This window comes from Bacillus rossius, assembly GCF_032445375.1.
Source record: "Bacillus rossius redtenbacheri isolate Brsri chromosome 4 unlocalized genomic scaffold, Brsri_v3 Brsri_v3_scf4_1, whole genome shotgun sequence".
Lineage (NCBI taxonomy): Eukaryota > Metazoa > Arthropoda > Insecta > Phasmatodea > Bacillidae > Bacillus > Bacillus rossius.
In genome coordinates, this window is record NW_026962010.1 from 25,370,061 (window position 1) to 25,394,976 (window position 24,916).

Here is a 24,916-nt window from a genome sequence, read left to right on the forward strand (position 1 = left end):
TGCCATTTCGTTCACGAAACCTCGACCCTATCTTATCTCTTGTCAGTAACAGCCTTTCTTGTGTGGGAATGTGAAACTTAAGCAATCACTTCTCATGGTCGATAGTTCAAGTGGGACCATTATCTTATATGTGATTGTAATGACCTTAAATATAACTTGTGGTGGTGCTAACATTTGTAGGCACATAAAGTACCGTGCGAACGTAAATTAACATCACATAACTTTACAAGTTCAAGTGGGCAGCCATATCTTATGTTGTAACTATAGAAGGTGCGTATGTTAAATTTATATTGTATTAGTTTATTTAAATATTTTTGGTTATCAAAACAAAATTAGTTTTTTTGATTCATTAGATATTTTCAATTTTAAACATACTTTTTTTATTATTTAACGAAACACACATATATAGCGTAATGAAACTTTTTAAAACAAGTATTGTTTATGCATACATTAGTTTTTGTTAGTATAATCATGTAATCATACAAAATTTCTTAGAAGTATACACATAATCCTTATCAAAATTATAATTCATATCAACTTGTTTGACAGTAAGTCGTCAGTTGCATTGTTTGGGTATAAGTTATGTCAAATGCGTTCTCAAGCAGTTCATGTGACTTCGTAATGATTCGCGTATATTGTATGGTGTTAGGCCACGAAATGGCAGAGAAAACTGGTGAAATTCGCTCAGACCGTTTCTTTTACTGTGCAGTACAAGCTTCGATATTTGGCTGTCAATCACGTTTTTAATTAATCTTAATGGCCTACGCCAGAGCAGTCTCTCCATGTGGGCTGAATGAGCACGCTAGAACAGGCGTCTGTGCGCCATTGTCGGCATGTCTCGTTGCGGATATTGTGTCAAAGAATAGAAGAGCGGTCAATACAAATTCACGTGAATACGTTCTTTAATAGTAAAAATTACTTCTTATACTTCTTTTTCTCCTCCTCCATCTATCCATCGCTCTTCTCCCGCGCCAATCGATCACACTGCCATCGGGGAATTTAGTGTGTCGTGAGACAAGAAACAGAAATGTCTACTACTCACTCTGTGTATATTAGGCACCCCGCCCACTATTTCGTCGAATCGCTTGGATCGGAAGGCGTGTTCTGTAGGATAAGTGGCCATGTGGACCAAGAGTACTCTGAAATTACTTTTGTTTGCTTGGCGCGAGGGATTGTTCTGTGTTGGTGAGCAATGGTGGCTTGCACGTGTGCTGCAGTGCAAGTTGCCAGTTAATCTCTGGTGAGGCATGCAGTGTGGTGTTGTGCGAGATGGTCCATGTGGACACGTGTTCGAGCATGAAACTGGTAGTCAGATATGAAGCTCGGCATTGACATGTGTTTAATTCGGCCGAGGAAAAGAGAGTGGTCGGTCAGAGTCGCAGAGCAGTGCTGCCACATGTGCGCCCACTAGCGTCACCAGCCCTGTCCCAGAAGACCGGGTAACGCTGGTACTTCGTCCCGTACATATTCTCTCTCTCGGTCTTATGCATTCCTTTGTGCAAGGCATGAAAGATGGTATGTTAGCCACTCACTCCGCTCTCATAGCCGGCGATGCGCAGAGTTGTAGTACAATGTCCCATATAACTGTTTAATTTAGACTATTAACAACAAAACATACATATAACTGAAGGTTAACTAACCTAGTTTTTACACGTTTTATATTAGCTTCACCTGTATGTTTGTAACTGACTCCTTTGGGTGCGATTTTGACCCACTTTAAACGGCCAGATTTCATTGAAACTTTGTAGATTTATCGAGGACCGATGACAATACACTAATTTGATAAGATTATTCCATTAATCAATTTGCAAAATAAGATTTCTGTAAATTTATATAATTGGTAAAATGAAACAAAGACATATATGTACAGAAAACCATTTCGCTCATGTGCAAACTCTTTTCTTTCAGTTTGTCTTTGGCGCGATATAAACAAAGCCTGCTAATAAATATTGTGACATTTAATTAAATGAAAATTGAGAGTGGGTTATGATTATTGTGAACAATATACTTTCTTGAAGAGAATATTATCTATATTTGTAAAAATGTGAAGAAAAAAAACTGAAATAAGGGCTTTAAATGTTGTTTCTTTCGTTAAATAGAGAAACACAATTACGTCTTTGTTTCATTTTTACCAATTAACCAAGAGTGAAACATTATTATAAAACAACATTTTATGCCAATATTTCACGAAACATGGAAAAATTGAGGTTTGATTTTGCTGTGAAACCAACAGCAGATGGGAAATCAAACACCATATGCATAACCTCAATAGCTACACCTGATGGGCAGATTTTTGAAATTCCACTCGAACACCAACCTGCAAATCTACACCAAGCAGTTAAGCCCTTTTCACAATACCGCGACGCGACGCCACGCGGCGCGATGTGACGTGACGTCATACCAAACCAGCCAATCACAACTACATCGCCCGCGATGCGCGACAGCTCACTTGGCGACGAAGCTGTTTCGTCGCTTCGGCGATGTCGCTAATGACGTCAGAAATAACAGCCAATCAGAAACAAGATTGTGGTAAAGAAGAACTGAAAACAAGAGTTAAGAAACGATGTATTGATGCATCTAAGTAACGTTAGTAAACAACACGTCGATTTTGTTCAATTGAAATGAGTTTTGAAGAGCGTCTGATTGATGAAGTTCAGAAAAAGCCGTGTTTGTACGATGTTTCTAGTACCTAACAAATATTGTAATTAGATGGAGAAAAATAATGCTTGGTTAGAAATATATTATAATGGGCTTCGCGATTCATATCCATAATTAAATGCTTCTACCAGTCAGTCAGTGTACAAATATAATAACAATCTGATTATTACCGCCAAAAACTTTTGTTTACAACCATGTTGTAAAATATCACCACTGGGGAGCAGCAGCAGAGTGCAGGCTGGTTCGGTTTTTTTTTGCCAGCTGCATGGCGATCGCGTCGCGCTATTATGAAGTGCACTAGCTGGCGACATATATTTACGTCGCTGCCTTCGCTACATCGCGTCGCCAGATCGCGTCGCATCGCGGTATTGTGAAAAGGCCTTTACAAATACTCCAAACTATGCCAAGGTCAGTAAATCATTAAATAAAATACATCAAACACGGAAAATATGGATAAGTTTGACAGATGATATATCAAAAAACATATTTGGATAGAGAGCAAAACTTACAGTTTAAGGATTTTTACCTGGAAGAAATTGAGAAAAAAAAACACTTTTATAAATAAACCAAACTAAAAAGTAGAAAATAAATAATAGTTTCAAAAACTAAAAACACGCTTTATATAGAAAACCAAACTAAAAAATAGAAAATAAATTTTAATAAATTTGAATTAAGAATAGTGTAATTTTTTTTTATAAATATAAATTAACAAAAGTGTAAATAAGAAAATAATGTATTTTATTTTTTAAAAAAAGGCGTGGGGTGCTTTTTAAGATATTATCGAAATGATAAACCTTCTACTCATATCTGTCAATAAAATATTTATAACTATTGACACCATGCACCCCACGCATTTTTTAAAATAAAATACATTATTTTCTTATTTACACTATTATTAATTTATATTTATAAAAAAAATTTACACTATTCTTAATTCCAATTTATTAAAATTTATTTTCTATTTTTTAGTTTGGTTTTCTATATAAAGCGTGTTTTTAGTTTTTGAAACTATTATTTATTATTACCAATGTTCAATATGTGCACGGCACTCATCCAACCTAATGTCAAATTCTTCTCACACTTTGCTTAACACGTCCGGAGTAATGGAAGAAATAGCCTCTTCAGTTCTGTGTCTCAACTCTGGCAAATAATTCGGTAGCAGTGGAACGAAGACACGATCTTTTATAAAGCACCAAAGGAAAATATCGCATGGCCTTATGACAGATGATCGTGGAGGCCAGCGAAAAAGAGCTCTGTTGTCTCGACCATTACGAAGAATCAAACGGTCAGGGCACTTCGAAGTTCAACCACTCTCATACAAAGAGATTACAATGGGGAGGGGCTTCATGTTGCCAAATACAGTTAAAAGGTTCACTCTCTACTAACTAGAGAAATTGCAAATCTTTCGCGCTGCAAAAATAAAAAAGCAATATTCGTGCCTGCGCTTATCTAAAACTGTTTGAATTACTCTTTAATTGTGACCGTGAACCAAAACTTTTACAATAACTGGGATATTATTTTATGGACATACTATATTGTATTCGCACCTATTCTTCAAACTGCTAAACCTTCGACTAGCTACGCAGTCCCGGGGTTATTGCTGTTTCACATTTCGGTTTACAACGGCAATAGCTTCTTATCCTAATTCTACGAAGATGCCAGCGACTCCAACCTGATCGTCAGTAAGCTAGTAATAGCCTAATTATTCCCCGCGCATCCAGCAACCATCCAGAGCTGCAGTCCAGCCTCCGCCCCTCGCAGTAGGCTGTCCATTGCAGATGACTAGAGACCCCGAAATATGGTGAAGCGCGAAATTCACGAAATAACGCGAAAATTTGATACTTTAAACGAATTTTGCGACTTTCCTTTGATTTTGACATAGTCGCGAAATTCACGAATTTTCGCGCGAAATTCGCGCTTTTTCGCACAAAATAGTGTCCTTATGTCGTAAGTTCTATTTATTTACGCCATCATAAACATAGGCGTGAAATAAACATAGACTAAAAGACTAGTGCCGTGATATTATCTTCGTTTTGACACGTTACTGAAATTCACGTATTTTTATTACTCTGTTTACAAACAGTAAATCTTGCCATCGCAAATGAAAACAAAATGTAAAAATTGTCAACAATCGATATGTGCGCACTACCAACATAACAAATTGACTCCACAGTTTTCGTGTTTTGAATAATGGTCGTTTCTGCCGCAAGGCGTACTGGTGTCGATTTTTCTAACCTAATTTAATCGCATCGAGCTAAGATGGCAGTCATTTTTGCGTGCACATTATCTATGAGTGTTTACAACTACCGTCCACATCATAGATAAGGGAGTCCACATTTTGTAAGTTTTGTGATACAATTGAATTTGTGGCTAAGATGCCGAAAACTTCGACAATGTTTGATCGCGAAAGAGAGATAAAATCGGATGATTTTATATTTTTGATCAGCGGGACAAAATTATGATGTGCAAGTTCTGCAACGTGCGGGTTGATTGTACACGCAAAGACACGTGCAAAAAGCATGTGGCAAATGACACACACAAAACAAAACAAAAAAGACAATTATTTTGTCAAGCATTCTACCGTGTCTAAACAAATCTCGATAGGCGACAGCGTGAATAAAGCAAACAAGCTTTAAAGTGCAGAAAACAAGAATTTTTTTTCTGATTTTGTTAATATGATGCTGTAAGTTAACATTCCTTTGGAAAAAGCTGATCATCCAGCTATGAGGGAATGGTGTAACACCCATGTTGAAGGTTAGCCTTATTTATTTAGAAATGTTTTCCCCCTCTAATAAAAGTTCATAAGCATATGTAGGCCTACAATATTATCGATTAACTTACCTTTACTTTAAATAAATATGCAAGTACCTCAGATTAACAAACACATAAATAGGATGGATTGCATTGTGAAATGGTGAGCACACCACAAGATATTTTTGACTGATTGATTGATGGTTTGACTCTGTAATCCAGCAGTACCTAATCTAGAAAAGGTTAGGTTAGGTTTGGCTAAGAATTCTTTTGAGTAAATTAGCCCATTAATATTTTCAGCGATAACCTTATAAATGCTACCTATTTATAAGTATATTGTAAGTTATGTATACATTTTAGGTGCAGGGGATTTGCCATCATCAGCCAACACTCTTAGAGAAACTTATGTCCCAAAAATTGGCCAGGCAAATAAGGAAGCAGTAAGGCTATGATGTTTTTTTTTACACCGCCAATGGCATAATTTTTTCACAATTTTTTGGGACTCTACTGATTGCTTATTTTTACACCGATTTTTTGCACCGCTTGCTAATTTTTACACCAGTTTTTTGCACCGCTTTTGTCATTTTTTTACACCGAAATGAGCCAGTTTTATTTACCATTTTCTGGGGTCCTTACAGATGACCATATCGCATCTTGTATTTGTCATGCAAAAATAACACTCCACACGCATCTCAAGATGTCAGAGGCAACGACACCCACTAGAACAGTCAGAGAAATTTCTGGCGATCACAAAAGGAGCAGAATGACAACGACTGTTTGTAGCTGTTGGGGCAATAGACGCTGTGCAACATGCAGTGCCCTGTCGTTCCGAGCTGGCAGAGGCGAAAAACCAGTGGTAGAGTAGTCCGAGATTTCCTGGCGATCACAAGAAAGACAGAGTGAAAAAGCCTGTCTGTGGCTGTTATGGCATTAAAGCAGTGCTTCCCAGCAGTGGCCTGTCCTTCCAAGCTGTCAAAGGCGACGAACTCCCGGTAGAGCGATAAGAGATCTCCCTGGCAACAACTACTATCTGTGTCTGTTAGGGCATTAGAAGCTGTGCCGTTCGGCAGTACCCTGCTCGTCCCTGCAGCAATACCATCACATTTATTGTATGAACAGTACTTTCTGTATTTGAATGTTATTCCAAAGCTTTATATTATAATAATTTATTTTCAGATAAATTATCACGTTTTATTTTGATAAGTTAGAATATTGTACCAAAAATATATAATCTCAGATAATAATTCAGCGATACTCTCCATTTATTAGTTAAAAAAAATAAAGCGAGATTCTTACTTTCATTCCAATACCTGGGAGTTAATTTAAGAATTATGTCTTCTTACCAGCTAATTACCCGCAGAATCACTTGCGCAACCTCCAGGATATTTTTGATGCACTATTATTGCACAAACTATTTGATTTACTTCAACTCATAAATAAACTAACTTTGGTTGAAATTTTATCTGTTGTTTGGCTTAAGCCTGTTTGTTTTTTAGTATAAATTTCATGTGCTAATTTTATAACTCCCTTTTTTATGAACTTAAAGGTTAAAGGTATACCATATGTCCCTACAAGAATGTTCCAGTTACAAAAATTAATATTATCTACTGTAAGCGTTGTAGAGTGTAGGTTAAAAATCACATTAATTAAAGAGTAACTCAAATAGTTTTAGATAAGCGAATGCGCGTATAATGCTTTGTGGTTTTCTCGCTCGCTTGCAGCGCGGAATAATGACTATTTTCCTATTTACTTAGAAGAGGTTGAACGTGTAAACTTTATTTGGCAACATGATTTGCCAGAGTTGTGACACAGAATTGAATAGGCTATTGCTTCCATTACTCCGGACTTGTAAACCAAAATGTGGGAATATTTGGACTTTAAATCGAAAATGTGCCGTATAACTAAAGGTGCGCATATTGAACATTTGTATAATAGCTAGGTTAGTTTACCTTCATTTTGATGTATGGCTTGTTCTAAATAGTCTAAATTAAACTGTTATATTATACCCTTGAAACTGGGACATTCTTTTATGGACACCCCTTATTTTACAATCACACTTACCTCATTTTCGTTTGATGCGAGAGTACACACACATATATATATATATATATATATATATATATATATATATAAAATTGAAACACGCGCCTTTTTAAATGTTTTATATTATACCAAATTTAACATGTAAATTTTCAGTTAAAATTGGCCATATGCACTGAATAATAATAAAAATAATTAAATTTCTCCCTTTTCACCCCATTATGGATAAATACTTTAAGTTTTTTTTTTAATAATTGCATCTTTATTTGAAATATAGAATATATGTATCAAATTTGTTATCTTATGTATTACTTGATTAGTAGTTATGCTTAGTATTGACAATGAATATAAATAATATTTATGGAAGTCGCCAAGCCAGCTCAGATACATTGCGTAATGACGCAACCCCAGGCGACCGGGTTATGGCCGTCTTACAGGGAGATCATCATCGCTATAGCGAGCCCCTCCGCCTGACTGCCATGTTGCGTCAAGCGAGGAGGCTCGCAAAGAGTTCCAGGCCGCGGAAAGCTGCCCACTACCTCTAGTTATGTGTTTGTACCATTGGAATTTTCCGTTGCTAGTAGAGCTGCCAGACACGAGATGGCATTGTAGTCGCCTCGTGAAGCTGGTGGTGGTGTGCTGTGAGCCGGGAAATGTAATCATTCAGTTATAATTCCGTTTTTTTTATTGCGTTTGCTGGTTTTCTGAATGGCCCTGGAGAAAACATACCACGGAAAAAGCTGCGCGCTTGCTCCGTGGGTACTTGGGATGTGTTTTATACTTAAAACAGGAACACATTAATCACTAATGTTGCTTATGTCCTGCTATTTTGGCTGTTGTGGTTTCGATCTCAACTTAGATTTAACAGAAATAAACTAGAAAAAATCTAATAAAAACTTCTCCTGCTAAAAAAAACTTAACTAATTTCGTCATAAAGCAAAAAATTAACAAATAAAAACTTTCTTCAGAAAAATCGAAGAAATATTAAAATAGCTCTTTGCATTAATTATCGTTTTACATTTAATTATTCTGTATCTACCAATAACAGCTTAAGTTTAACATCTACCGATATCGTTACAATCCTATATCAAACAAAAAATTAGTAAATTTCCCCCAATTATGATTTTCAGTGTAGTAACGAAATGTGCTGCCTGACAGGAAATTCGTTTTCTTGTAAGCTTTCTCATTTAGAAATTTTTGTTAGGTATTAGATGTAATAGCCAGGCACAAAATAATGCGTTTTTTATTTGACTTGCCTCCGGTTTCATTCAAATGAAAACAATAAATACGGTGAATGGTTAAACGTTTGGTGATTGAAAATATGCTTCAATGCTGACTTAACTTCACGCAATATATTTTGATCTTCAGATCAAGTTTTTATTTGCTTCGTGGAAGAAAACTATAATGTGAAATTTTTAGGTGTTAATTGTTACTGTTTTTCACTAGGTTATTAAGGGCGTGCCTCCCATTTCAGGTCATGATTTTATATTCATATTAATCACTGATCAAATTTTAGACCTTTTTTAATTGTTTAACTTCACGAAATGAAAAAAATTATACAGCGCATACTTTTTGCATAATTAGCTGCCAAAATCACATTTTTAAACGTTTTTGGGTTGTACAAATAGGAGAATTTAATTTATTGCAGAACTGAAACTTTTTAAATTTAACTGCAATGCCACTGGCTACTTCATGGTACGGTAGGTATGGTTTGCATTTCTATCACAACAACTCATTTCATGTTTCTTGGCTGTCAAAATCGTAACAAATATGAGAATTTTGAAATGCCAGGTAAAATTAATTAACATTTTCTGAAAGAAATTAAAACTATTTCTTGAAGTAGCCAGTGGCATTGCAGTTAAACCTAAAAAGTTTCAGTTCTGCAATAAATTAAATTCTCCTTATTTGTACAAACGACAACGTTAAAATTGTGACTTTGGCAGCTAATTATGCAAAAAGTATGCGCTGTATATATTTTTTCATTTCGTGAAAGTTAAACAATTGAAAAAGTCTACAAGTCTATCTGTAATTACTGTAAATATAAAATCTTGACCTGAAATGGGAGGCACCCCCTATAGTATGGAGATATATGTTTAGTGGAAAGGAGCTTTCCGTTTCATGATGATAACCGAAGAAATTCCTTTTATAAAAAAGTTACTGTTTTTTAATTTTATATTTTAATAATTATTTATTTTCAATTTGGTGGCCAAAATTTCTGACAAGATGGCGGATACTACGACAGTTGACGTTATGATGATCGTCACTACTACACAATAGCGGATATAAATTATTTACATGTAATATTATAAAAAGATGGAAAGTTCTAGAAAACAAACTGGTGGACTTGATGTCAATCCAACATAGCGGCCAGGGACGATTTCAAGGTCAAAGGTACCCTCCAGGATATAGTGGAGGCTGGTAAATGGGGAATTGAAGCCTCGTTGGGGACATTTAGTCCTTTAAAAGGCAAACAATTTTGAGGAATTTTGAATTTTGAATTTTTGATGTAAAATTTCACATTATATTTTCAAAAATTTAGCATATTTAATAATATTTTGAACTGTTTTTAATAGTAAGGTTATTTATGATTGCGTAGAAAACATTTTAGTCACATTATCCAATAATTTGGTGCAGAAAGGGAATTTAAAAAATAATTGGTTGTCTGTAAAGTCGGTTTACGGACGATAGTTTAACGTGACGTCATAACAAAACATTGATGAAATGATTGATCCAGAATAAAATGAAATATCCAATTCGGCCTGAGACTGAGCCGTAATAGGTTTTTGCAACCAAACCATTTAAACATTAAAAATATGTTATTCTTTGAGGAAGTAATTTTGTTTTAATTTTTCTATCTTTTGTATGATAAAATCTACCTCTGCATACTTTTATGAATAAAATTGAATCATTTTTATTGAATTATCACTATTTTGTATGGATACAAAGAAGGAGTGAAATAAAATCTACAATTTACTTGATAAATTTACTTTTATTTTCAATAATTAATTCAAATATGTTTATTACTTTTGTAGTGTCGCGCGTGCCATATTTATTTTTACAAGTACAAAAATGAAGAGTATCGCGGCGGTGGGAATCGATCTGTCAACCTTTATATTGATAGTCAGCGATGCTAACCGCACGGCCACGAGGCCATCTTTGAAATGATAGTTTCAGATGTTGTCAGTAGCGGATCCAGAGGGGGGGCTAAGGGGCTCAAGCCGCCCCCCCCCCCCCCCCCCCAAAAAAGCATCTGGGTCCACTATTGTTTTAGTGTTTGCCTTGATAAAGCCTAGCCTCAGCTGGGTCAAGCCCCTCCCAAACCAAAATCCTGGATCCCCCACTGGATGTTGTATATATATTTATAAAAATTTTGTTTTGTGTTGTGGAAGTTTCAAAAACCGTATGTAGTCCGCCATGTTTATTTCTTATAGTGGTAGGCGGGAAATTAAAAATATATTGTCGACTGCTAGTCGGCCGCCATGTTTATACTAACTTCAAGATCGTCGAGATTGTTTTACGATTTTTCGCAATTACACATTTAACGACGAAGTTTGTTCGTCGTGAAATTAAACGCAGAATTTAATAAAAATGCCCTTGAGTTAATAAAAAAGTATTAGTAAGTTTAAGAAAGAATTTCGGCTTTAATCTCCAACCCAGATGCTCGTGGTGCGCTGGGGCAGAGATTAAAATTCGTCGAGAATATTTTACGTTTTTATGTCTTCCAGTGCTCAAAATGATATGCAATTGTGATACCCGGGCACGAAATTTTATTTATAATTCAAATTCATTAATAATAACGCCCCTCGCGATAAACAAAGGAAAATATGTATTAACGAGTGCCTGGTTTCCGCGGAAGACAATGAGCGTAATGGGACACATCGTAGTGGGACAATGTGCGTAACGGGACACTTTTTCGTGCGTGCAGCCGGCGTTCATCGATTTATTAGACGTTGTCACGTCAAAATGAGTAAATATACCTATCATCCGAAAAATTTAAATTTTGGTTTTTGATTCAGAACCGTTGTTTAGCCTACTGGCTATCAACTATTTTCGGTTTGACGATGAGTTAAGGGATGCTCTGTATGTGTGTGAGTGCATGACAGCCACAAAATTCCCTCCGAGCAAGCTAGACATGAACGCGCATGCCAAAGCGTTTTAGGCAAAGTCACAGAGAAAGGCAGTTTCGAAAGTTATATGTCATTCTTTATGTGTTATAACTTATAACCTAATCGACTCGTTGTCAACAAACTACAGGATGCCAATAAAAGAATGTCCCAGTTTCATTGATATATTATAACAGTTAAATTTAGACTATTGACAGCAAATCATGCATCAAATTGAAGGTAAATTAACCTAGTTTTTTTTCAAGAATGTTCAGTATGTGCACATTTAGTTATACCGCACATATCCAACCTAAAGTACAATTCTTCTCACATTTTGGTTAACACGTCCAGAGTAATGAAAGCAATAGCCTCTTCAATTATGTATATCAACTTTGGCAAATCATTAGATAGCGGCGGAACGTAGACACGTTCTTTTATTAAGCCCCAAAAGGAAAAAAAAAATCGCATGGCATTAGGTCAGGTGCTCGTGGAGGCAACAAAAAGAGCTCTGTCGTCTCAACCATTATGACCAATCCAACGGTCAGGGACTAAAACGTTCAACCACTCTCGTACAAAGACATTCCAATGGGAAGGAGCTTCATCCTGTTGCCAAATAAAGTTTACAGGTTCACACTCCACTAATTGGGGAATGGGCTATTCTTTCGCGCTGCAAGCGAGAAAACAACAAAGCATTATTCGCGACAGCGCTTATCTAAAACTGTTTGAATTAATCTTTAACTGTGACCTTGAACAAACAATCTACAATGCTTACAGTTTACACTATTAAATTTTATAACTGGAATGTTATTTTATGGACACACTGTAGATGCACCACTGTGTCCAATATACTCTAAATCCGACTGATGCGCGTTCCCAAGTTGTCTAGTGGCTGAGTTAATTACTAAGTTAGTGAGTGAGTGTAAGTTCTTGTGATTTCGCTAATTCCATTTCGAACGAGTAAATACTGTGTTGTGTTACGAGAGAAAGGTAGTAGACTGGCGAAGCGATGAATATATGGGGTTGGAGTGTTTCAACTAGATATTTTCTTTTGTAATTTTTATACTTAAAATAGTTATAAAATGCAACTAAAAATACACAGAATTTCTGAGACACATTTTGTGGTTGGACCATGGCACCATGTTAACTTTCTTTCAGTTAATTCGTTCATAAATATTTTATACTAATTCACGTGAATGCTGTAACATCCTACACTGTAGAATTATTACCAACAGCTTCTCGGGACATTCCTGTTTTAGGTGGACCCTGGGTGTCCTATCTTAATATTCCTATTTTTGGATCAGAAATTCCAAGTTTGTACACAACTTTATGAAACACGCTAAAATTATTTTGGTCGTTTAGTTACGTTTTCTCGTCATCAAAAAAATACACACTTTACATGCATTCTTTAAATCTTGATTGCATTTCTATCCTACCAGGCAGCTGATTAAGTTCGTCCCCGTGGATATACCCTGCAGGGACCGGCCCTCTAGAAGTTGTGGTCCTCTGCCAGCCCTCTTCGGTAGCGACCCTGGGCTCACCTACAACTGCTAGTCCATGCTCCCAGGCAGCGCCTCTTGTCGCTCCCGCTACTCTCCTGGCTGGTAGCGGCCCTGGGCTCACCTACAACTGCTAGTCCATGCTCCCAGGCAGCGCCTCTTGTCGCTCCCGCTACTCTCCTGGCTGGTAGCGGCCCTGGGTTCACCTACAACTGCTAGTCCATGCTCCCAGGCAGCGCCTCTTGTCGCTCCCGCTACTCTCCTGGCTGGTAGCGGCCCTGGGCTCACCTACAACTGCTAGTCCATGCTCCCAGGCAGCGCCTCTTGTCGCTCCCGCTACTCTCCTGGCTGGTAGCGGCCCTGGGCTCACCAACAACTGCTAGTCCATGCTCCCAGGCAGCGCCTCTTGTCGCTCCCGCTACTCTCCTGGCTGGTAGCGGCCCTGGGTTCACCTACAACTGCTAGTCCATGCTCCCAGGCAGCGCCTCTTGTCGCTCCCGCTACTCTCCTGGCTGGTAGCGGCCCTGGGCTCACCTACAACTGCTAGTCCATGCTCCCAGGCAGCACCTCTTGTCGCTCCCGCCACTCTCCTGGCTGGTAGCGGCCCTGGGCTCACCTACAACTGCTAGTCCATGCTCCCAGGCAGCGCCTCTTGTCGCTCCCGCTACTCTCCTGGCTGGTAGCGGCCCTGGGCTCACCTACAACTGCTAGTCCATGCTCCCAGGCAGCGCCTCTTGTCACTCCCGCTACTCTCCTGGCTGGTAGCGGCCCTGGGTTCACCTACAACTGCTAGTCCATGCTCCCAGGCAGCGCCTCTTGTCGCTCCCGCCACTCTCCTGACTGGTAGTGGTCCTGCAGGCCCATAGCAGGACTGTTATATCACAGTGTGTGACACATCAGCCTTTGGCTAAAACAAACTTCTTTCGAACTGCTTGTAACACTCTCTATGACCTTTAATTGTGCACACACACACACACAGGATTTTGTGTTTCCCTTTTTTGGGTTAGATAACATGTATTTGTTTTATTTAGTTTCGCTATTTTGAAAATAAATAAAAAATATTTGATACTTAATGTAATAAAATATATTAATATAATCAGGCTGATTATTGTTTTAAGAATGTTAGAAGCATTAGACTGTTATAAATATGTTTAGTTAAATATTTAATCAAGACATTTTAATTTGTATATATTATTTTTTAAAAGTAGTAACTACAGATGGAAAATTCTATTTATCTTATAATAAGAAAGCTAAATGGTTCTAAAATTTAACAAAGGCCATTAATTATTTGTTTCAGGTGATAAAATCAACATGCAGAAACCCAATCAGTTTGGCATTTTTGCAATCTTCACGATTTTGGCCTTGGTTCATATTGGACATGCACAGGATCTACGAAAAGTCTCTGAGCCCAAGACTCCGCAAACCTGCATCTCGCTAAAAGCAAGTGGCAAAGATGACACTGAAATCATTCAAAAGGCTCTCAACTCTTGCACGAAAGGAAAAGCTGTTGAATTGGCATCTGGCACTTTTAACTCTGGTCACCTGACCATACCATCTGGTGTGAGCCTTGTTGTAGATAGCGGAGTGACACTTAAAGCTATACCAAATCCTAAATTGTATGGTACAGGAAGTTGCGGAACTGTTAGTACCCATGGCAGCTGTAATCCTTTCATTGCCATATACGGAGCCAAAGGAAGTGGAATATATGGGAAAGGCACAATTGATGGACAGGGAAACCAGAAATTGACTGGCACAAGCACGACCTGGTGGGATCTCTCTCATATAGCTTTAGTTGAGGGAAAAAACCAGAACAATCCTCGCCTGATAAATATAAGAGACTCTGAAGACATAACCATACACCAGATCACTCTTAAAAACTCACCTCTGTTCAATATTGCCACCAGCAATACAAATGGCTTCACAGCTTGGGGTGTGACTATCGAAGCCCCTGCCAGTGCTCGTAATACTGATGCCATCGACCCAACAGGATCACAAAACGTCACAATCGCCCACTGCAACATAAGTGTTGGTGACGACAACGTGGCCATATCCTCCCTCCATGGACCCTCACGGCATATTTCCATCCTGAACAACCATTTTGGCTCTGGGAATGGTATGTCGATAGGTAGTGGCACCCTCTATGGCATCAGCGATGTGCTGGTGTCAGGATTGACTTTCGTCGGCTCTCTGAATGGCGTGCACATCAAGAGCAGCTCCTTGAACGGCGGCCTTGTGACGCGCATTACCTACAACAACCTTTGTGTTTCAGGGGTGATGAAGCCTATTGACTTGGACATGAGATACATGAACTACACCGGCAGCCATGTGCCTCACTATAGCGATATCACCTTTAACCACATGAAGGTGGTCACCAAGGGAAGATTTAAATTTCATGGCATCAGTTCGTCGAACGAAGTTTCGGCCACATTGAACGATGTGCACATCACCAAAGGTTCGATTTGGGACAAAAGCTATGCCAGTATCAAGGGAAGTGCGAAAGAAGATGCTACAGGTCATTGTGGATGGGCTGGGTATATGTAGTTGTGCGCTAGATTAACAATTCTTGCTTGAGAACTAGTTCGTATGTTAATAAATTGTAATTTTGAGGTCTAGATTGTGTTTTTATTAATAAAAATTAGGTTTTTTTGAACAATTCATTGCTTAAAAATATGATTAAAATTATTATATGAATCCTCATCTGGCACTGAACAACTTCTGTGCATTCACAGCCTAATGAATCATATTATTCGTCACCTACCCAAGAAAGATTTCCATCTTGTATCATAAAATATTAGAAACTCCTGCATGTTGTTACAGCAACCACGCTCTGATTACCATTTTGTTACAGAATTGCTCATAAATCAAAACAAAGCAGATAGAAAGTTAATCATGCTAAATGCTACCATTTTTGTTACGTTGAGGTAGTGTAGGTAAATCAGATTAACTACATAAATACTATCATAAATATTATACACAGCTGTAACAGTGGGTCTTTTAGATTCACAAGGACATGAGGAATGAACAGAAATAAGGTGTGATTCCGTCTGAATATAATTACTCCATATTTATTTAAGGAAACTTAAAACCAGATATTAAAATGAGTTAACATAAAATTTCAATTACATACTTAAAAGAGCTCTCGGATATGTTTTTTTAAAAAATATGGGCCGGCCCTAAATTATATTATTAAAGGTTTCATTAAACATAAAGAAAACAAATAAAAAAATAAGTACAAAGAGGCTCAAACAATACCACTGTAAATTCTTGAAGTCCAGAACGAAAGTTTTATATAATTCTTATTTCTTCGAACCTAGTATTTTAAAGATGGTTCCAAAAGGTTAAAAAATACTGTAGCACCGAAGGTCGGTGGCTCGCTGCCCGAAGTTCAGCAGCCAACATGGTGCCAGGGCGCCTGTTTGTTGAAGAGGAAGAGTGTGAAAATGCTAAGTCCGCATCCGGCTCTTGGACCCTGACAGGGAAGTTGGCTCCTAGGTTCTGAAGCGTAGCAAGTCCGGATCTGAAGATCGCGGAAACGCGGGAGGCGCGGACGTTTCCATCATTTCAAAAAAATATTTAAAAAAATAATTGTACTGTACTGTACAGACGGACTAAACTACTTAAAGAATTTATAGGGATAGCATCCCTTGTCTAATTGACTACATCGTCGGTTACAACCGGACAGAAGTCTTGTAGTACGTCTCGCCGATCCGCCGATAATCTAAAACAGTCCGTCTGGAATCGCGACGCGAAGTGTCTGCGGAAGGGCCGCGTCTCATAATTAAAAGGTATAGCTTAAACAAAAGGTGTGGGGGGGGGGGAAGACTAGGGCGTCCAGACCGAAAGGTTCCGAAGTTCTCTGAGTGGGAATCACAAAAAACTCTAACTTCGATATCTCGAAGTTGGTAGCACTGGCCGATTTTAGCGCTACCTGTTGGGGTGTCTGAAAAAAAAAGGGATCGACTTGCCCGAGGCGTTTACTACAGCCTGGGGCTAATGGCGCAGTCGGTGCTGCTCTCTGGCGGCCTACAGGGGAAAAAAAGAGTAACGTTATAAATGTCGCCACCAGGTGTCGCGGGCGTTAGCTCCACTAGCTGGCGACAAGAGAAGTTACTATTTCTGCCGCTAGATGTCGTGTGTGGTCCATATTTGCACATATTTTTTCTGTGGAAAATCGTCCTTGAAGTAGGCCACTGCCTGGCGAGTTCACGTCAGGGTAATGATCCTGGGCTAAATTCTGAGAACCCAAAGGGGGCGGGGCTGGGAGGTGAGGGTGGACAAAAAACGCCACGAGGCTGGGAAAGAGCGTCCTAACATGACTTTCTATGAGTGAACCTAAGACGTATGCGTGACGGGAAGAGCTGTTGTAAGGTCGTCTCTGAGAAGTGGTAACAGCTCGTCCAGAGCTGTTGTGTGCAAATTTAGTCATGCAGGGAAATAATGACAGGCCGGGAATGTGACTGCAAGCGGGAGAAATGTCATCCAGGCTGCTAACATCGTCTTAGACTTGCAAAAGATCAGATTGGCCCCTGAGAAAAGGTGCCTCGGGCTACTGCCGCAAAGTTTTACTAAGTAGAGTACACCAGCCTAACAAAGTGTTAATCACCCTTTTGTTACCAAATTAGGAAATAAAATTTCCAAAAATTATTTAAAATTATAATAAAAAATTAAAAGAAACGTGCCGAAATAGATAATTTCCGGCACAATGTGTACAGCATGAATGAGATGACTATAGCTCACCTACTTTGCTAAGACAAATACAGCTGCCAAGTTGGGGTTCTCAGGTTACCACTTCATCTAACTACAGTTAGCGTTAAACTGATCGACTGCTTGACGTCACACAGCTCCCGAAGCCTCCGGGAAGTCGAGAGATTTTTGTGGGGATTATCACATTAATGGTGACCATGTTGTTTCAAAGGTATGGGCATTTGCTTCACACCAAGATGGTCTGGATCCGATTCTCAGGAGGTTCGAACCCCTTAATTTTTGTAAGTGGAAGAAGATGCCGTAAGCTAGTGAGTTTTGTTTTATCGAGACATTCCCGTTTCCCCCATCCATCCCCATCCATGACTATTCAGTGTGTATTTATACAGAACAATTATATAAACCACCGCGGCAATGCGGTTCTGATATGGACGCAACTCGCCTTCATCTTGTATGTGGATGATGTGATGTCCCGGGTCGTCGGGATAACGAGGACAGCTCCACTCAGCGAGCAGAGTCACGAGTTCAGTCGTGTGCCTAAAGATCTTTCCCCTCGGACTCGCTGACTGGGCTGCACACCGCAGCTCCGGGGCGCAGAAGGCAACGATACGGCCCACTGACTCCCAGGACGGCTTCTGCAACAGTCTTGTCCTAGTCTTAACACAGGCAACAGGGACCTTACCAACACATAGCTTAGGGCTGGAAAATGGCACTCGTCTGCCGCACCCGTGGTCTTGGCAACTCGTTACTTGCTGCTCAGTTTACTGTGCGATATCATGTCACTTGAAGAAGTAACGCCATGTAAACTGTTATGCGGCAGTCTTAAATCAGGTACAAGTATGCACAGTCCCACTCGCCTGCTGCAAACCACGCTGTCGCCACACACCAACCTTTATCAGCCCATTACTAGTTGCGCCAAAATATTTCCAAGTCCAAACGAGTATCACTTATCACTAGCCTCGTTGACTGGCAAATTCTTCCAAGTCCTTGTAGCAGCATACAGGACAAGTCCAATACTTTAGGGCGTGAAGGAGAACAGAGAGGGCTTACCAATGTTCAAGTCCAGTAGGTGGCGGCGAAGGCGGCGACATAGCGCGAGCTTCTCTGACGGCGCCCACGGGCAGCGGTGGTGTTTGCCCCCTTCGCCTCTCGGAGGAGGAGGGGGTATTGTACTGTAACATCGCCCATCGAGAAGGCGGTAGAAGTAACTGAGCTACGGGCGCAGGTTCCTGTTCCGAAGACAGCCGAATATGAACGAGCGGCTCCGACGCTAGAACCACTGCGCGCGAGACAAGCTGTCCGGGTGGCATCGTCCGGCTTACTATAAAATAGTACAGATGTTTGGTTAGTTTAAGTAAGCTAAATTATATTGGTAATTCCTAACCAATAGTTCAAGCAATATCTTAGAATTTTTAATGTAGCTAACCTAGCTGATCGTTTTCACAATATCACACTATTTGTAATATGTAACCTAACCTCATCATTTGGATCACAAAAATGTTTGTAAAACACTTACAGAAGTAAAAAAATGCTATTTGGAGTGTCTAGCTAATTACAGTCAGTGTGTTATTTTCAATTTACTACATTTCACTGTTGACAAAGAATGTGTGCGCAAAGGAATTTCATCAATATAGACAAAGAGGAGTGCTGAAGGTGATGTTGCCCAGACATGATGATGGAGAAACTGAAGATGTATAGGCCTACAACAGCCTAGTAAGTGTATATATTTATTTCAACACAAATACTATTAAAATTTTTCGAAACATTTTTACATTATGTTCATAAAAATTTATTTTAAACGAGATCAATGTTATACCGTAACCTGACAAAACACATATTTGTTGTTTTTTGTTATTATTATTTTAACACATAAACAGTACATTATTTTCGTTGTCTTATAGCGACAAAAAAAATTTCTGTTTTCAGTAGTATATAATAGGGTATCCGGGGACAGGGTTCAGGGGACCGCGGGTGACGCGAGAGAGGACGGACGTGAGAAGAGGAGCTCCGCGCACTAGTATAGCCTGTGTACTTGTACACAGGACAGAGGTGGTATAGAGAATATAGGCTAAGAGTGTAAGCACACAAAACGCCCGGGGCGTAGCTGCCCCTACAGCCTAGCCGCAAACCTCGATTAATTTCAGGTTTGTTGGTCAGTGGGTGCGAGTGTGTTGTAGGATGTCTACTGTACAGAGAAATAACAGTACAGAGATACAGATGGAGGGAATCAATGTGCCCTTGCCGAGCGAGGACGAGGCAGAGATGAGCAGCGATGACGGATTCATCACTGTCTCGAGCAAGAAGGTGAAAAGAGGGGAAAACCGCGACAGGCTGCGTCCCCCCCTCACCAACCCCGCCATCGCGCGCCAGCACGCTGAGCGTGCGCGCAAACAACCGCGGCGACAGGGTGGCGCCTCAGCCAGCCAGCCGGCTGCGAGTGCAAATACAGGCACGATCCCTGCGCCACAGAACCCTGCCCCTCAGGCACAGAAAGTACAGGTAAAACCCCTGTTTGTATTTGTAGACCAAGGCCACAGCTACCCGGTCATCAAAGCTGCACTGGACGCAGCTCTCCATATGACATGGACGTGCGTAAGTCGAGGCCACGATCAATTAATGATCTACACTGCCACGATAGAGGACTACCATCGTGCAGTACAGGCATTAGAGCAGGCAGGTGTGCAGCACTCTGTTCTACTGCAGCCAGACGAGATCCCTAATAAATTCGTCTTTTGTCGGGTGCACAGCAGCATCGACAAAGAATTTATCCAGGCAGAGTTCGTAAAAATGGGCCTGCCCGTACAGAACTTCTGGTTCCTATGCAACAGGCAAACCAGGCGCCCAATAAATAAACTTGTGGTTGAGCTCCCGAAGGCCGTAAACTCAGATAGGATTTACGCCATAAAAACATTCTGTAACCTCAGCATTCGTGTCGAGGACTACCGCCACCCGAAAGGTCCCATGCAGTGTGGCAACTGCCAGCGTTTTGGGCATCCCACGAAAGGCTGCAGAGCATCTCCTGTGTGCCGCTGGTGCAGCAAGGGCCATAAAACAGAGAATTGCCCCGAGGGAGGGGACAGGAACAAGGCAAAGTGCGCGAGCTGCAAGGGCCCGCACTGCGCCAACTACAGAGGGTGCCAGGCTTACAAGCGTGAAAACTGGCGCTATCTCCCGCAGGAGGAACGCAAGGAAAGGGAGCTGCAGTCAAAGCGTGCAATTCGCGAAAACAAGCGAGCTGCAGCTGCGGCGCAAACACACTTTCAGTCACAACAAGCTGGCTCGTCCAGCTACCAGCCCCAGCCCCCCAGACAGGTATGGCGCGGCCCCAGCTGCCCTGTTCCTCAACAGTGGCAGAGCCCCAACCAGTACTCGGTGCTGGACGACAGGTACGAGTTGGAATACCCTGTTGTGGCCAACTCTTGGAGGCCCAGAGGGCAGCCACAGCCCCAGAGAGCCCCGAAAAAACACAATTCGGGACATAAAAATGGAAAGGGGAAGAGGGCCCCGGAGGAACAGCCTGCTCCAAGGCAGGTACAGCCTGCCCCGCAGCACCCCGCCCCCCCTCCCCCCAACGCACCACGCACGAAGCCAATCCCAGTGGCGCCCCGGGTGAATCACGAGCACGAGGACACTGGAATGCAGATCGAGTCAGCGCCTGCAGTGTTGCCAACTGCTCCACTGCAGCCCAGCTCCACTCGTAAGCCAGGTCCCGACCCTAAGGCATTTCTAAAGGTCGTGGGCCAGTCCAAAACATTTATTGAGGACCCAAACCTGTCCCAGGCCCTTGAGCCAATGTGCCAACTCATGGCCATCTGGTGCGACGCGGCCATGTCCCTTGAGGAAAAGATACAAGCCACCATGGGCTTCGTGCAGACACTAGCGGCCAGCTTCAATGCCGCACACCCCTAATTTAGGTCCTGTCACGAACACTAATCCCGTAGACAGTAGTTTAGGTACCATCCTCTACTGGAATGCACGAGGAATTAGAAACAAAATAATCGAGTTTACAGATCATTTACTAAAATATAAGATTAAAATCGCGGCCATCAATGAGACTCACCTAATACCAACAGATAGATTAACGATATCAAACTATAATGTTTACAGGTGCGACCGTGACACCAGAAGCGGAGGGGTGGCCTTAGTGGTCCACAGAAGCATTAGGCACACAGAATTTTATTTACCTGCATTTAATGAATTAGAAAATGTTGCAATAAATATTAAAATCAACAACCAACACATAGTACTTATTTCCATGTATGCACGGCCGGGTAGGTCTCTCACTTTGAATGAGCTGGACATATTATATGGCTCAGCTCCTGCATTTTTAGCAGTTGGCGATATTAATGCCAAGCATAAGGATTGGAACTGTCGGAGCAACACAGCCAATGGCTTCCTGCTGCAACGGCATGAGTCTAATAAAAATTATCAAGTTTATGCTCCCTCAGAGCCCACACACGATAGCGGAGCACTAAGGCAAACCCCCGACATACTAGATATCGTTTTAAATAAGAGAGTCCAAACGGGATTCGAACTCAGAGTCGTCCATGAACTGTCGTCTGACCACTTCCCAGTACATTTAATATTCGATGACGCGGACACTGACACCAATCCGCCGAGAAAAATCAAAGACTATAAAAAAGCTGACTGGCGAGGCTTTCAGACGCATCTATTAGATAACGTGCCCGCAGCCGATGCTGCCAACCTAGAAACTAAAGAAAGTATTGAAACAGCAGTAACAGAACTCACAGTAAATATACAAACTGCAATAAACTCGTGCATCCCAGAAAAGGAGGTTAAGTTTAAGCAGGGAGAGCTGCCGGCATACATAAGGGACTTAATATCACAGAAAAGTAGACTAAGGCGCGAACATACTAGGCGTAGACAGCGTGACATTAAAGCGCGTATTAATGAATTACAAAGAATAATTTCCGATGAGATAACTCTGTGGAGGGACAGCCAATGGGAGGCGAAAGTCTCCCAGCTCCAGGTGCAAGATGGTAGCACCTGGAGTATGACAAAGCGGTTCCTCCACAAGACAGATAAAATTCCTCCATTACAAACCCATACTGGAGTCGCTTATACACCAATAGATAAAGCACAGGCATTCGCGGACACATTAGAAGAAGCATTTAAACCTAATATCGAGCCCTGCGAACCAATATTTAATGCAATGATATATAGGGAATTAAGAATAAAACTAAATCAGCCTTTAACTTCAGAGCCTTATCTAACTCAATCGCAGGAAGTTAAGCAGGCTATTAAACGTATGAAACCGCGTAAAGCTCCGGGAATAGATGGCATACAGGCAGTTGTCCTTAAGAAACTGCCTGATGAAATTTTAGAGTACTTAGCTGAATTAATAAATGCCATGTTTAAATTGCAATATTTCCCTTCACAATGGAAACAGGCCAACGTAATGGTATTTCATAAGCCTGGTAAAGATAAAACAATGCCACAAAACTATCGGCCAATTAGCTTACTAAGTATAATGTCAAAGGTAGCTGAGTACATAATTTTGCAACGACTCAATACTCATATTAAAGAACGCAACATATTGCCGAATGAACAATTCGGATTTCGCAGCGCGCATTCCACTACGCAACAACTAGTACGCATGACGGAAGAAATAGTAACAGCGTTTACATGGAACAGCTATAATGTAGCAACGTTTCTAGATGTAGAGAAAGCTTTTGATAGAGTCTTCCACGCAGGCTTAATCTATAAACTATACCAAGCCGATTTCCCCGACTGCTATATAAAATTATTAGCCTCGTATTTAGCCAATCGCTCGTTCAGAGTCACTACAGAGGGGGCACTGTCAGACGAGAAACGAATCAGAGCAGGCGTTCCGCAAGGTAGCATACTGGGGCCCGTTTTATTTAACATTTACATACACGACATGCCTAAACCTGAGCATCGCCTAGTACAGTTCGGCCTATACGCCGACGATACAGTATTGTTTAGTAGGTCACGCAACTTAAATCTTGCAACAGAAAGGCTTCAAACTGCGTTAAACTCACTAGAAAATTGGTGCACGAAATGGCGAATTAAAGTTAATCCTACAAAGTCCGAAGCCATTGTTTTTACGCGGAAACATCTCCCGCCACTAGAAAATAGGCCGCAATTAACGCTATTCAATGCAGAAATACCGCACAAAAACGTAGTAAAATATTTAGGCGTACATATGGATCGTAAATTACTATGGCGCGACCATATAGAAGCAAAAAGAAAGGCGGCATTCACGAGATTAATGACACTCTATCCAGTCATGAGTCGACGACGAGGTAGCTCAGTTAAAAACGGATTAACCATATATAACGCGCTAATTAAACCCATTATTACCTATGCGGCACCAGTGTGGGCAACAGCAGCAGAATCCCATCTGAAAAAGCTACAGAGAATACAGAACAAGAGCATTCGTATCGCGACTGAAGCACCTGTGTATTGTCCCGTCAGGGCCATGCATAGGGAGCTAAAACTCGAATTATTAAAGGACTACTATGTTAGGACTACTCAGAAATTCTATGATAAATGTAAATTAAGTGAAAATCCGTTTATTTCCTCCCTTGGCGACAAAGATCCGGATTTGCATCGGAAATATAAAATGCCGGTTTCAATCCTGGCTCACAGGCCCCCGTAGCTGCGCTGTGGTTGGCCGACTTGTCCGGCCAATGAAAATACTACTCGTGAATTAAAATGAAACTTCAAGTTAATTTATACTTAATTACAATAATAAATAGTTAGGCTACCAAACGTAGCGACAAAGAGTGTCGTACTGCATTAAACCTGCCCTCTGCCCTCGCATTCAGTGAAAGTAAACACCGATCGAGCTGGGGATGCCGATACGAGTGGCATGCTGCTTGCTGCCGGGCATGGTAGGCCTGTGGTGCGTCGCGACGATATAATTTAAAATTAGTGGTAGAAGTAGTGTCCTGTGATACGTGTTTGCCCGGATAGTTAGTGCAAATAAACACCGATCGAGCTGGGGTTGCCGATACGAGTGGCATGCTGCTTTCCGATGGGTACCACTGCTGCAGGGCATGACTACTTAAAATTTTGAATATTTAAAACAATACGAGTGCTCTGTTCCCATTCGCCTGTGACTTTATATGTTGGCAGTTCTACCACTATATTTAAGTGCGTAGATATTAAGATACTAAATAA

At 40.7% G+C, this 24,916-nt stretch overlaps 1 protein-coding gene across 1 annotated transcript; it reads left to right on the top strand.

Annotated features, from left to right (window-relative positions):
• Nucleotides 1–188: 188 nt before the first annotated feature.
• LOC134541514 (endo-polygalacturonase-like) lies at nt 189–15,660 on the top strand. Its single transcript, XM_063385020.1, has 2 exons — nt 189–270; nt 14,346–15,660. Exon 2 carries the CDS (start codon nt 14,360–14,362, stop codon nt 15,587–15,589), a length of 1,230 nt encoding a protein of 409 aa, XP_063241090.1. The 5' UTR covers nt 189–270; nt 14,346–14,359; the 3' UTR covers nt 15,590–15,660.
• The last annotated feature ends 9,256 nt before the right edge of the window (nt 15,661–24,916 follow it).